The sequence below is a fragment of the Centruroides sculpturatus genome, unplaced genomic scaffold (assembly GCF_000671375.1).
Source record: "Centruroides sculpturatus isolate CEXI.00-Female unplaced genomic scaffold, Cexi_2.0 scaffold790, whole genome shotgun sequence".
Lineage (NCBI taxonomy): Eukaryota > Metazoa > Arthropoda > Arachnida > Scorpiones > Buthidae > Centruroides > Centruroides sculpturatus.
The window spans coordinates 330,904-347,041 of record NW_019385106.1 but is presented as its reverse complement, the minus strand read 5'-3'; the positions used below and the strand labels follow the sequence as shown (position 1 = coordinate 347,041).

Here is a 16,138-nt window from a genome sequence, read left to right as displayed (position 1 = left end):
ATGTCATCGAAAAGAAAACGTGTTGTATTATCATTAAAAGACAAATTAAAGTATTTGTTTCGATTATCCGGATTTTTCCTTATCCAGACTACCTTCATCCCCAATTAGTCCGGATAATCGAGGTTCTACTGTATATATATATATATATATATTTTTTTTTTAACATTATATTTATCTAAAATAAAATAAATAAAGAACTGCCAATACTAGAAATTTACACGGGTGTTTTTTACTTATTAAGTTATTACAATTAAGATGATTTTAAACATATTTCAAGAATAAGTTTGATATTGATGATAATTTCTCTTCCATATTGCAGTGAATTTACAACTTTCAATTTTTTCCTTGTTAATCGATATATTAGTATATAAAATGAATTATTCACTTATTATTATATAAATGAAACTCTTCCTGTATATTTCATTATTTTAATCTTGATGATACGTTCTATGAAACAATTTTATTAAAAAATTTATTTTTAGTTTGTTGCAATTCATGTAATACCTATACTACTAATAACTTCTTTTAATTGCAGTTACATCACAAATTTCATTAAATATATAACATATGTAATTTTTAAATAAGTTAGAAAAAGACATATTTAAAAATTTATCGTCTTTCAATAAATTGAAAAATTTACTAAATTTATATTCTTTATCAATGAATGAATGGTTTCATAAATATCATAGTACAGTAGAGTGCCAATTATCTGAAATTATCAGGGCAGGATGATTTCAGATGTTTTTTTGAAAGAAGTCACTTATTTTGCTTTGTTTTTACATAGATTTTTTCCTTTAAATTCTGCTAAATCCCTTGCTTGCCTGTTGATCACAAAGATTGAAAAGGATTGTATTTCTATGTTGATGCTGTTTTTAATCCATCAAATACTTCACTATGCTTATGTACAGTGAAGCAGTGGCGGCCTTAGGGGGTGGCGAGCAGGGCAATCACCCGGGGCCTCGCTCTTGGAGGGGCCTCGAACAACCAAGTAGAAAAAAGTTGATATTTAAAACTTTTTATTTTATTCTTGGCTATTATTTATAACAATAAAATAAATTTAATTTATAGTACAGTATATATTAATATTAATAAGTGCCTACTATTTCAATTCACATACTTTGCACAAAGGACAAAGGCCTCGCAAAAATCTGCCGCCCAGGGCCTCGCAATGGATAAGGCCGCCGCTGGTTGCCAGATCTAAAGTTATTAAAACGTAACAAGTTCGATACTCGTTTAATACTTGTTTCAGTACTAAAAAGTAGTAAAGAATTCAACGAGTATCGAACATGTTACGTTTCAGTAAAACTATCGTTCGTTGCAAATAGAAATATTGAACAAAACTTTAAGTAAAATAAAAAATATAAAAACAATGCCGACGGTATACATTTAATTTCATTACACTTAATTGTATAAATAAATATAAAGTTGTAACGTTTAACAAAGATAAAGATACTTTGCTTCCGTTTTCCATCCGTCGTTCGCTCTGGAAGACAATCCACAATTTTACAAGCAAGGTCGCCTCCGTGCTTGTGAAGTTGTGGATTGTCTTCTGGAGCGAACTACGGATGGAAAACGGAAGCAAAATATCTTTATCTTTGTTAAATGTTGCAACTTTATTTATACAATTAAGTGTACTTAAATTAAATAATACTTTATTAGTTTTGTATAATACAAAAAATGTGTTGCGATTTTATATATGAAAATAAAAAAGTAGCGTATTTTTAAGATTTGTAGCCTGAAGATAACTATCACTAACCCAATTTGAAATTTTTGTAGCGAGGGCACTTAAAAAGTAGCCCAATCCGCTACTTGTAGCCCAATCTGGCAACTCTGCTTAAGGTCTGGGCCCCAGATGTCAAGGACCCACAAAACTTAAATTATCACCATAAATTTTTAATACTTTTTTATTAACGACTAGCTTACCCGTCGCGCATTGCTGCGATCTCAGAAGAAACGAAATTCAAGCAAACTCGTTATGATAAAATTAAATTTTCATTTTATCATTTTTNACAATAAAATAAATTTAATTTATAGTACAGTATATATTAATATTAATAAGTGCCTACTATTTCAATTCACATACTTTGCACAAAGGACAAGGGCCTCGCAAAGATCTGCCGCCCAGAGCCTCGCAATGGATAAGGCCGCCGCTGCAGTGAAGTATTTGATGCATTAGAATTCTGTAATCATGTTTTTAATTAAAATTATGCATTTTTATTTGCATAATAATAAATAAAACCTAACACTAATGTTGATAATGAAGTAGCTTAATACAGGGTTGGCACTACTGTATGGGCAAACTGAGAATTGGCAAGGGCAGCAAATTTTCATAAATTTATGCAAAATTTTCAAGCATATTATTTTTTATACATTTTTTTTTATTTTTACTTATATTACACAATGTGAGTTGAATATTGATTGACGGAGCAAAGTCTGGCACTTTTAATTGGTATGGCATTTCAAAACAAAATTTTTTTCATTTTATGTAGAGAGATAAGGGGCATCCTGGTAGTGCCTAGTGGAGCCAGGTAGCACATTTTTGTGCCAATAAATAATAATGAAGAAGAAGGGGGATAAGGGGTATCAAATGCATGTCTTGCCCCAGGCAGCATAAACTCTAGTGCTAGTTCTGGCTCAATACAAACAAAAATTAACAATACATTAATCAAGGAGTCCACTTTTGTTATACAAGAAACATTTCTCGAGATTATTCCCCCAGCTTCAGATATTTTTACATTGAGTTCAGAATAACTTAATTTGTTAAAAATTAAGTTTTTACTTTAGTTAAAGTCAAAAATTGATAATCTGTAATTATTGACATTTCAATATTCATTACAACATTTTTGTAGTGTTTTAAAAAATTTTTCAAATTCAAAGAATTTCTTAAAATGTTTTTAGGAAACAAAATTTGTATAATAATTTCAGATTTATAAATTTAATTATTTTATACAATTATTGTATTATGGTATGAAAATTCCAAATTAAATCCGAAGAGATGAGCTCACAATCCTTTTCTTGTTATAATAATTCATTTTAAGATTAAACTTAATCACATATAACAGGAATTTAAATCATTTATTTAAGAATAAGCTTTACATTTACAATAAGCAATAAAACTTTAATAATAAAATTAACAATTATAGACATTTTAAGTAATTTCATCAATTTTGATGGATAAATGACAACTAATTTTGATTCTATTATGTTGTTATATATTTAGCCTTGACTGATATATTACTGTACTTTGTAACTCACTGTCCTTGAGTTGGTCATTGATCTAAGACATGCTTAAGAGTAAATGTTGAGAGTTTCATTATATATAATTACAAGTTCAATTATTACAGATACATTATAAGAGAATGTTAATAGCAACATGATATTACTATTAACATTCTCTTATAATGCTTTCAGAGTAAACAGTTTTACTAATTATAACATATTTTGAGTTTATATTTGTTGTTTATGTTTTTGTCATGAATATACATTTGTATCTAACTAAATAATAATTCTATATCATCTAATAATAGAAGAAAGGCAATTTCAAAATTGTGAATTTGAAGATTTATCCAAATATGCTTGCTAGATAAGTTTATTATATATATGGAAAGATATATGTATATATTATTCCATATATTTAGTTTATAATTAATTGAACTTGTGATTATTTTCAATGTTTGTAAATAAGTTATGGTATTTATTAATAATTTTAATATTGTAATTTAAAAATATTTGTATACAATATATTTAATTTTTACATTAAAGTTGATAAAATCCTATTTGTTTTTGCCAGGAATAGCAAATTAATATTCAGAATAACTATAACATAAACAGTATAAATTGTACTGTTTTTTTGGCCATATTTAATAAATTTATAAGTTTCTAAAGAATAAAAATAAATTCAAGTTCTTGTTATAAGAAACTAAATTATTCAAAAATTAATTTGTATTTGCATTTACACTGCAGAATGTTGCTTAGAGAGATATTTTTTGTTATTAAATTCATTATAAAATAATAGAATTATGCAGCTTATATGAAAAAATTTTACTGTGGATTGTATCATCAATTTCCATTTTCTAAATTGTTAATTAACAAAATAATTTTGTCTGATTCCAGCAAATTTTCAGTTGTGGAGCTATCTTAAACTTCCTGTTCGTAGGGATTTCCCGTCACACAGATTTGAAAGAGGTTGGTAAGATAATGAATATACTATCTGACCCATTAAAGTCAGCTGTGGAAAATATAATTTCCTGTTTTGATTGTTTACTAAAGGATAATGGTATACGTAGAAATTGATTGTTAAGAAAGATCATAGAGGAAATGACTTCTAGTAATATAAGAAATAATTTTCTTGAATCATTGACTATTCTTAACCTCCAGATAGGAGATTATATCTAAAGGATAAAACATTAATTCAAACTCATTAAGTATATTAATTCTAACGCAAAAGTTTTTTTAATAAAGAGAGATACTTTGTAATAACACTATATTTTTTATATAAAATATTTAGAATGCCAATGCAAGCACAAAGAAAAAGAAAATATTGTTTAAGAACTTAAAATGTAATCATTAAAGAACTCAATTTAAATATTTCATTTTCCATAAATAACATCATTATTATTGAAAAGATATATATTCTGTTCTCATTTTTGTATAAAGATGATTTGTGAGGATGATATTTATAAAATTAATGAAAGTAATTGTATTTAACACCTTATAAAGGTGTTTTTTTTCCTTCTATGTATTAGTTTTGAAAATATGTGACTTGGCACTGTATTTAATTAAAATATCAAAGAAATACTTAAAAATTATATTCAGTTTTAGTGCAGAATTCAAATCTCCAATAGCCATCAAATAAGTACCTTTCTATTTACCCTATTCATTGTTTGCATATATTACTGCTTAATTACTGTTTCTCGAGTAAAATTATTTTAATAGCTATGTATTATTATTTAAAATAAAATTTATTATGTTCATATGATAAAATATTGTTTTTCAGAGATCAAAATGTCAAATCAAGGATTTCCTGGCACTCATACAACTACGACGACAACTGCTACAACAACCAAAGTTACTCCCGTGATTCGATTTGATCACAGTTATGTTCTCAAATTGCCAGGATGGTTAAAGTGTGGAGAGTGTGTAAGTAATATTTGCATATATATTATTGCATGTATAAACATCTCAATAACCAACATTATTAGTTAATGCTAACTGATACCATAATGCATAATAAGAGATGCGCCTAATGTCTACCTCTAGTTAAATTATTCAAATTTAATTAATAACATGACCAAAAATATCCTGATGCATTATGGTATTGTTTGGCAGATTACAGTGTAATTTTTAATTCTTTCACACAATTCACAAAGTCCTCTCTATATAACTTATAAAGTTATTATAATTTGTCTAAATTATAGCAAGGATTATTTAATTATACACATGAGAAATTTAATGTAAAAAATAATAATAATCAAAACATTCAATATTACAAAAGTAAATAATAAATATTTAATGTTTTATTTTTACTTGAGCTAGAAAATGATTAAATTTTTCTTAGTACAGTGAAACCTGACTAAAATGGAACTTGAATAAAAAGGAAACCTTCCTAAATGAAAAAATTCTTCGGAATGGGTGATTTTCTATGTTAAAAAAGAACCCGTTCTAAACAAATTTCTGCCAAACCAAAAAAAATATTCAGTATCATGTGATTCCAATTTACACAGGTTTTACTCTAACAAAAATTTAATCATTTTCTAATGCTGAAAATTATGGAACATGCTACATAATAATGATTGTTGTTTTTTTAGTATAATATATTTTCATATAACATTGATTTATTAAAGTTATATCTTGTTTTTAGCTGATAAGTTTATTAGGATTCATATGCAGCCGTTCTTCACGATATAATGAATCTTCATCGGCAAATTGGTATGGATTTGTTTCAATGACAGCATTTTGGGTAACACTTATCCTCTTAGTAATGTATCTATTCCATATCATTGAAAAGATTCATTTCATTCCTTGGATTCTGGGTGTAAGTGTAATTGGTTTTTTTGTATATTAATAATAATTATTATTATATTTAATTAAATAAATTCATTCAATACAAAGCTGTTGGTGTTATTTTTTTTATTTATTTGTTTAGCCTATAAAATGTAATTATGCTAATAATTCTATAGTTATAAGTCATCTCTTTATTATAATAAAAAACTTAAATCTTTTGGGAATAGAATTTCTAAATTCAAAAAATTTTCTATCTCAAGTAAATAAAGGCTGAGCCAAATTTTCAAACTCTGATTTTAATATTTTTTTATGTAGATGATGTTAGCATGTGCTATGAATTTCTAAAATTATCATTATCCTCACATCTCTGAGGACATATAAAGATGATAAAAATTAAGCATCCCTATTAAATCCCTAAGCATTTAAATTAGCTCAGCAAAAGACAAATATCAAACCTCACCAGACGTCTCTTCTTGTGCAGACATGGAAATACTCAACAAACACATTTTTTTATTGATGAAGTGTGGTTTTATTTAGGTGGATTTGTGAATTCACAGAATATCTCATATTGGACCATCTCCAATTCACATATCCTTTATGAATTTCTCTTGCACTCCTAAAAAATAGAAGAACATCACCAGTTGGGAATCGCTGATCTAAAGAAATATGCATACAAGGATAATCCAAGAGACCTGCAGTACTTGAAAAGGCATATTGTTGCTACCATCAATAACATTTCCTCAGTCTTGCTAAGATGCATGGCTACAAACATGTATTACTGTATGTGTTTGTGATTACAGGAACATGATAGATACTTCCATCATCATCTTTGTTAGTGTTTTCAAAGCCTAAGGAATCAAGAAACATGGGTATGATATGTAAACTTTGTCATTTGTATTAAAAAATCTACTGCAATTTTTTGAAATCAGAATTTGGGGACTTTTGGCTTACCCTGTATATTGATAAAATTAAATTTTAACAATAAAAGATGCATTTTCATATTTTTCTGAAGATAAACTTCTTTGAGTTTTTGTTATGGACTACTGTAGTATTTATTGAGAACATTCATAAAATCAATGAAAAATATTATAAAGCCTTATCTTTTTCACTTTTTTTAATATAACAATTTAAATAACTTTATATACAGGTATCCCTTGTATAACACAGTACTACAACATGGTTTCACTCAAACATGGTTTTGGAAATCCTCCATACAAAATTTTACAACTTTTAAGTGAAAACCTCATTACTCAATATTTTTTTTTTATTCAAGTAACCATGCATTGTCTCAAGTTTGTCCATGGATTTTAGAATGTTGAAATTTTCAAATTATTTTGTGCTTTTTATCAGGTTTACTTTAATGAAAACTGATAGTGCAATTTTTTTCTTCCTTATTCTAACTTTCCTATCAATTAGGTGTTGTCATTGCTTTCAGTTTTAGCCTCTAAGAATGACACTATGTTTTTTTTTTTATATAGATTAATCTTTGTATTTATTAATGTTTATTTAAACATTTTTAGATAGTAAACTTTTTTAACTGCAGATAAGCAATTATTTGTAAAATGACAAACAAAATATGGCAGTATCTCGGTACTCAAACTATTTGGTATTTGAACACAAATTCTGGAAAATGTCGATTGCTACTCAACCAAACAAACATGATCTGCTAGAATAAATTTTCAATTAGTCACATAATTTTATTTCATCATCCATAATGTTTTATGATAAAAACTAAAAAATATGAAAATGTTGCCAATACTTCTGATCAAGATTAACAAAAAAGACGAGATGACAATGATATTTTGTAAACAGAAAAGTCCTGGTTTAACGAAAATTAATATTAACGTGTAATACAATATGTTTAATTGTGATTGTTAATTAATTATTGATTGAAAATAAATTATTGATTGCTTAATAAACATATTTCTTTTAATAATGAAAAAGAATAGTATACTTTGCTAACTTCTGGAACAAATCCCATGTTTATCATTAGTCTTTTGTTTTGTATAGCACAGATTCACATAACACTACACTTTTTCAGAACATAACTACTGTGTTATATATGATACCTGTATTTGAATTATACCATTACAAAGAATGCTGTTATGTTTCATTGTAATTAAACAAGTATTCATTCTTTAAATGTTTGAGAATATTTAATTTGAACAAATCCACTTCTAATAAGCAATTTAGTTAATGATTTTAATGATTCTTCACTTGATTAACATTTCTTTTCTCTGATTTTATTCTCTAAACCAGTGATGGGCAAACTACGGCCCGCGGGCCAGATGCGGCCCCCTAAAATGTTCTATCCGGCCCGCGCAACATTATTCCTAATCTGACGAGTAAAAAAGAATACAGGCTGTGGTGGTTGATGCACCACTTAACTTGAGTGTTCGTTGATTATACAAAATAACCAAAGCTTTATATCTCACCATGAAAGTTTATTTACAATCATGTACAAAATTTTGTTTTACACTTATTGAGTAAAAGCTCGATCGGTTACAAGCATGCTTCGGTACAGAACATCCACTCGTCGTGTGTAGCGTAGCCGAAAGAGAGAAATAAAAATATGGCGGACGGCCTGCACATGTTTTTATAGCGCCACCTGGATTTTCAGATGCAAAGCTAGGTTACAATTATATTGGCCCGCCTAAAGTTTTCTTGTTTTCCTTTGGCCCGCTCTTTAAAAAGTTTGCCCATCACTGCTCTAAACTGTTTGTACTTGTATTTCTGTTGTTTTCATTGATGAAATAAAATACATTATCTTGAGTTATATTATATGAAATTATGTTGTGTATGGTAGAATTATATTAAGATAGAAAATATTTAATTTCATTTTTGATAGAAAAACATTAAATATCCATTTTACCAGACACAATAGTGATATCTATAAATGATATAGAACTAATTCTCAATTCAAACTGTGTCATTGGCCAGATATTGATCCTTGATCCTTTATTCATCAAAATAAATAAGATAAACTAAATATCAAAATCAAAAATAAAATAAATCACATATGATAACTATGACACATATGATAACACAACACATATGATAACTATATTGCACTCACCAATCTCAGCCAATTTTGCTAAATGTTCCCACCAAAATGAAATAATTATAGATTATATTTTAAAAACATGTCAAATTTATAAATTAACAGGTTCTATACATTTTAATATAAAATGTATGTACCAAATGTATAAAAATGTTTTGAATATATTATACTAAGTTCCTCTTGGAGCTTTAATAATAATTTAATTTTTACAAATACAGTTTCATTTAAAATTTTAGGAAGAAATGAATTTAAATAATTATCTGTAGTCCTGTTTGACTTTCATTATAACCCTTCATATCTAAACTTTTCACTAATTTAAACTTTCAATAATAATTAGTTTGCATTAGTACTATCATGGTCATTAGAAGCTTTATAAGGGGCCAAGGGGTACAATGGAACTTTTTTAATTGAAATATGTAGAATACTTCTCTATTATGGGTCCCTAAGTTTTCTCTAGCTCCCTCATCTTGATGCCCTATGTACTGTACTAACATGATACTATGTACTGTACTAACAAAGATACTTCAGGTGAGTATTGTTTCTCATTCAATAATTTTTTGAAGCTAAAGAAGTAACTGCAAGGTGTAGAGTGAAACTTATAGCTAATCTATTTGTTTTCTCATTATTGACAATTCAAAAACAAATGTGTTGTTTTAAAATGCTTATTTTCATTTTCATTTATTTTTTCTTATGATTTATTTTAGGTTGTAATTTTTTTAAACTATTGAAAGCTATTTATAAATTGGTGTTGAGAAATACTGATGCAGAAAATGTAATTAGAGTATATCATTCTTCAAAATTTGAATAAAATATGCTTGAATTAATAATAATGAATAGATGCATATATAAACATCAATTAATCAGATTTTTAGATTAATACCCAACAATAGTAAAGTAATATAGCTCAATATAATTTGGCAGTCAAAGTTTAAAATAAAAATTAAGATTTACCTAAGATTGAATAAATATTTTATTTATAAATATTAGATTTATATTCTAATTTTAACAATTTTACAAACACCTATATATGTATCTTTTTAGGAATTTGTATATTGTGCTATTTGGACACTCTTTTACTGTATAGCAGCTATTGTTGTTGCTGCTAAAGCTTCTGGTGATGATGCATATGCTGCAGCTGCTGTAAGTTTCATAAAATTTAATTTTTATTTTTATTTCAAATCTAAAAAATTTATGCTCGTTTAAAGAAACAAAACTTATCCTCTAATATTTATGAACAAGATATTTTTAATTATTACATCAGAATATAATTATCCCTTTTGTCGTTAATTATTTTAACTTAATCCATAAATCAAGAAACAGGAAAATCAAATATTAAAGTATCATATTATAAAGCTATTTTGAAATTGGGGAAAAAAAAACAACATTAATTTAAGAAAAATTTATAATACAAATTAAAGAAATCTTAAATATATTTAAATTTTTAAAATAACAATATAAAAGATTAATTTAATCTAAAAATGTTTTTTGAAGTAAGAATTTTATCTTATTTTATAAACTGTTGATAACATTGTGAATAGAACAGTTATATTTAGAAGAGATATGATAAAATTTTCTTGAATTATTTAAATTATTTTTGGTTTATTAGTATTATTTTTGAGAATTGATTAATGGAAAAATAAAATAAAATTTTAATTTTATATACAGTAAGACCCTGCTTAATACTGCCTTGCTTAACGCTGATTCGATATAACGCCATCTGTGCAAAGCCTAAAAAAAAAGCTCATTATTGTGGCATTTTATTGATTCATATATAATACAATTATTTACGAACATGAACCAATCAGAAAAAGGTGGCAAAAAGGTGTAGTTTCTTTAAATCTATGTTTGCTAAGTGCAATTTTGGAAAAAATATAACATTACGGATGCCATAGCAATATCGGCTTCGCTTGGCAAGAATTAACTGATAAATGCACGAACGAAGTGTGGAAGAAATTATGACTGAAGGTATCCAAGAATACTCAATGAGAAGAGCCTATCGGTGTATCATTAGGTTGATCAAACTCAACCTAATCAATACAGCAGGACTACGAACAGGATATTGAGTTACCGCATGTTTCAGTGAAAGTCTTATCAACGACGACCTTCAAGAACTGGCAGATCAAAGAATCCATGTAGAACTGGAAAATAGAGATTCTGAAAATGAAGAACCCAAAAAAAAATTCTCTACAGATTTCCTTAGTAAAAGTTTGGTAACAATAACTGAAATCATTGATCAGATTATAGTGAATGATCTAGATTTTGAAAGGAGTGCAAAAGCAAAGCGAGGCATTTTGGATGTGATTTTCTACTACTGACATTTGCTTAAGGAAAGAAAAAAGTGACAAATGAAACTTCATGACTTTATTGCAAAAAAACAAGAATTTCAGAAAAGGCAGGATCTTCGTCACAAATATGAACTATTAATATAGAAAAAAATGAACTAATTAATTTGATAAATTTACTTTTTTGGATACATTTTACAAATTTATTCATGAGAGGCAAAAGCTTAGGATACCAGAAAGCATTTTGGGAAAAGTAACTGTTGCAACTGTCAAAGCTTTAAATTACTCGAAGGAAAAATTAAATACTAATTAATATATTATTATATATTTCTGTGTGCATATGTTTATGTGTTATTTAACATATATTATTATACAAATTAATATAAAAATTACTTAAAGTAAATTTTTTTTATTTTCGGTTTCATGTTTCCCTATCCCTATTACTCTATGTTAAAATGACCTTGTTTAATGTTGTTTTGTTTAGCACTTTGTTGTCTAGGAACAAGCAGCAAATACAGTAAGACCCCGCTTAACGTGGGGTCTTACTGTATTTGCTGCTTTATTATAAATAATGCAAAATTGAGTACTTAAGGATTTTCTGGACATTCATTTAAATATATCTTGGCTGTTTTAAAAAACTTTTTAATATTTTGATGAAATCAATATGTGTTCTTAAAGATTTTTAAAAATATTGATTTCTTTTCAGTATAATATATATGACATAGCTTTTAGTTTCAACTGTATAAATGTAAATATAAACAACTTAACAACACCCAATATATTGCAATAACACACCTTCAATTGTTGTGTATCATAGCCTGATGATATATGACAATTGAAGGTGTGTGACATATGATATTATAATATAAGTAAAAAAGTAAATGTCAAATTGATTTTGGATCTGCCAGATCAAGCAGAAAATAATGCAGTTTTTAATATAATGATTATAGTAAACAATAAACAATGCTACCTGGAAAAATTTCCCTACCTAGATAACTCATTTTATAACATGATCAATCAAAAAATTAGACACATAAGCTATTGGGTTGTTACAAAAGTTCTCTCTGTTTTTGAACTGTCACTTTGAGACATCATATCATTGCTAAAAATAAGATTATTTAATCAAAATAACCTCTATTACAGGCAATATACATTTCAGCTGTTGAGTTACAAGTGTGTTTATACCATGTTGAAAATATTTTGAGTTCTTGACTCTAACTGCTTGAAGGTGGTTTCTATCTCTGCTTGGTTGGAGAATGTTTTCTTTTGGAAGAAACCGACAAGATGCTTTGAATAGATGATAATCTGTGGTCTAGTGAATAGGATGGATTAGGGAGAACTTCATAGTCTAATTAGTTTAGTTTCTGGGGGTGACTTGTGACAGAAGGACAAGCATTATTGTGAAGTAAGATGGGGTGTTTTTGATTTACTAATGCTGGCTGTATTAGATATAACTTCCAGTGGACAACATCCAATTCATGACAGTACTTTTCTCCTGTAAGGGTTTTGCCAGGTTTAAGGAAATTATAGTGAATAACACCAGCTGCAGACCACCAGACAATCACCATGATCATCTTTGGAGTCTGGGCTTTGGCATTGCTTTGGTGCTTTTTCTCTGTCACACCACTGTGCTGCTTGCTTGCAGTTGTCATATCATATCAAATCCATTTTTCATCAATGTTATGATTTGACTGAGAAATGGATCATTCTTATTGCGTATGATTAGAGATGAGCAGAACTCCAAACGAATACTTTGTTCTCTTTCATTAAGTTTATGGGGTAGCAAGCTTTCTTGCCTTGCCCATTGTGTCTAGATCAGGGGTTGCTAAACTTTTTTGATTGTTGACCCCTTACAACTTTTCGAAACCTCAATCGACTTTACCAAAAAGTTTGTTACAAGCAAATTTTAATACATTTCTTTTAATTTTACATTTTTTACATTTATTGTATATATGTGAAAAACTAAAATTAAATGAACAGCAGCTTAAAAATGGCTGTAGAGGTCTAATAATGTCAGCATACTGCGAATCAGACACAAGCTTACGAATGCTGCAGATGATTAACATTTACTATGTAAGAACCGGAGAACAGACTTGGCAATTTCCATTAGTCCTGTGCGACTTGATTTGTAGCCATTTTACACGTTGACAGATAGCTGTACTATTAATTCATTGAAACAATATTCAAAAACATAATAATATGTATGTAACAATGCGTGAAGTGCCCCCCATGCTTCGGCACCACAGGACCGAAGACGTCAACATCACGTTGGCAAAGACTGCAATGAGTAATTTGTCAGGATTGACACCACTGTGTCTTCTGGGTAGACACAGAGACCGTTACATTCGCATTTACATGCGAGCAGTCATGTCTGTGAGCAGTTGGATTCAGGATGGAGACTAATTGGGCTAAAAAAGTGCACTTTACAATTCGATTATAGAAAATAATAGCCGTTTATTGATTATATAGGCCTAAACTAGTTACACATATGCTTACATTAAGCAAGAGAGAGTTTACCAATGTTACCTGAAGATCGCTTTCTTGATTTGGGTCCTTTTTCGGTGGAGACATGTCCTTGGTGGGTACTTGGAGTCATTGGCTATCAGCGGTTAAGCTTCGGATCGCTGGCTATTGGAGGAGCATAGGTGGCAAAGTGTATCCCATTGTACACACACGACCAACCTTCGAGGACAGATGAACTCTTCTGTCAGGCAAACTTTCATGTCACGTCATCAGACCTTCTCCTTTATTTGGGGGTTCTCCCCCTCTCAATTCTTGTCCTTTTTTTGGTAAAATTGTTCATGTCCAATGGTGATTTTCGCATTTGATTCCTAGTGACACATTCGATGTGTCACTCCCAAACAAGGAAGCAAGTCCATGGGAAAGGATATAATCATATCCGTAGCGATCTTTTTTTTTTTATTTTTTTTATTTTTTTTTTTTAAATTTTTTGAATAAAATTTTCCTTTCAAGTCCAGCCTTTCACATATATAGTTATATTTGTGATTTTTAGTTTTGATTTTTCAATCAACCTACCCAGTAATATATCGACTGTTTTGGCTAACCCTGGTTTAGATGTTGAGAAAGTGTTGCAATGCTTATGTTAAGCTCTTTTGAAATTTCTCATATGGTTTTTCATGGATTGGCTTCAACTGAAGCTTTTAGTTGGTCATTATCTCAATTGGACAGATGTCTTTATCATCAAGGCTCATATCACCAGATTGAAACTTTTCAAACCAACATTGTACCATGTGTTCATTAGCAGTTTTGTTACCCCATGCTTTATTAATGTTACAAGATGCCTTGCTTGCTTTCTGGCCAAGTTTGAACTCGTGGATTGGGATTGCATGAAAAACTTTCATATCTATCTATGTCATGCCTCACTCAAAACCCCAAAACAGAAAGTTATATTAAATTTTTGAAAAGATAAATGTTGTGTAATACGTACAGAACCTTTACTAAATAAAAAAGACATAACTTGTCTACATGTGCCACCATAGTCATGCTAAAAAGTAATTTAAAAGTAACACACAAAAAATTTGACAGCACTTTTGTAACATCCTGATATATTTGATAATGTCAAATATAAAAAGGTACTTCATATATCATATATTTATATTCTTAGAAATGCATTAAATTTCTTTACAGGTTCTCTTGAATTTATACAGAATTACTTAAGACATATTAGTTAACTCAACAGGTCTTAAGTAATTCTATATAAATTCAAATCATAATTAATTTTACTTAGTTTGTTCATTTCCACATATTAATTTAAATTACTTACATAACTAGATTAAATTTTAAAGTGAAGAATTAATACAAAAGTATGCCTGTTTACGACAATGATTATAACATAAATTTTTGTTATAATTAGAGTGTTTTGTATCATGCTTACATAAATAACATTTTTATAACTTTATTAAATTGTTTCTGTTTATAAAACTTTTTCTGCTTTCATAATAATAAATCCTAAATCTTCTTGTATCTTTCATAGGTGTGTTCTTGACGTCAGTGAAATCCTGTCTTGTCTTCACATTCAAATTCCAGATCTTTTCCTAAAATGTTAACTCTTTTTCTGTCTTCCCTAATTTATTCTTGTCTCTTGTGTTAATATTTGTCAACAGCTATGTAATTGTCTTCTTTGAAAACAAATTTATTTTTTTATAATTATTAGGTATTTGGATTTATTGCTATGGTTATATATGGAGTTGATGCATTTTTAAAATATAAAGCTTGGAGACGTGGTGATATAGCTCAGGGTGAAAGAGTTGTTTCTACAACTACTACTACACAGACTGCATATTAAAAAAAGTAAGTGACATTATAATATAAAATTAAATTTCAAAGGAAAATATTGTTTAATTTCCTAATGAATTAGAAAAATTTTGAGGAAAAAGAGATACAAACACACATTTGGTTCAGCCAAAAGATATCTGATTTTTTACACTACATTTATATATTTGTCTCATGTTTTATAGACTTACTAAATTGCTTTCTGGTAAGATTAACTATACGAGGGCTGTTCGGAAAGTTTGCGGCCTTGCCTATATGCAGCGTTGCGATCAATTTAATTTTTGGCGTGAATAATTCAGCCTAACGATACAATACCAATTTCCGCTTGATTTGTCGTAAAGTTTTGCCACAACAGCTTAGCAGATAGTCAGTGTGCACATGCTTTGTCAAAAGTGGAGAAGACAGAGACTTGTGCAGTCATAAAATACCTGACGAAAGAAGGGTTGACACTATCTCAAATCAAAGCTGACATGGATGAAGTTTTGGGAGAGTCTGCTCC

At 28.5% G+C, this 16,138-nt stretch overlaps 1 protein-coding gene across 3 annotated transcripts in view; it reads left to right on the top strand.

Annotated features, from left to right (window-relative positions):
* LOC111634790 (plasmolipin-like) overlaps positions 1-15,657 on the top strand; it is a 31,597-nt gene extending 15,940 nt beyond the window's left edge. For 2 of the 3 annotated variants that reach the window (XM_023379623.1, XM_023379624.1), the window contains exons 2-6: positions 4,114-4,185; positions 4,997-5,139; positions 5,861-6,034; positions 10,106-10,204; positions 15,521-15,657. In XM_023379623.1, coding sequence (XP_023235391.1) covers positions 5,005-5,139; positions 5,861-6,034; positions 10,106-10,204; positions 15,521-15,652 — 540 coding nt within the window. In that variant the 5' untranslated portion in view covers positions 4,114-4,185; positions 4,997-5,004 and the 3' untranslated portion in view covers positions 15,653-15,657. The remainder of the gene's footprint in view (positions 1-4,113; positions 4,186-4,996; positions 5,140-5,860; positions 6,035-10,105; positions 10,205-15,520) is intronic. The other variant, XM_023379626.1, reaches the window with a different exon arrangement.
* The last annotated feature ends 481 nt before the right edge of the window (positions 15,658-16,138 follow it).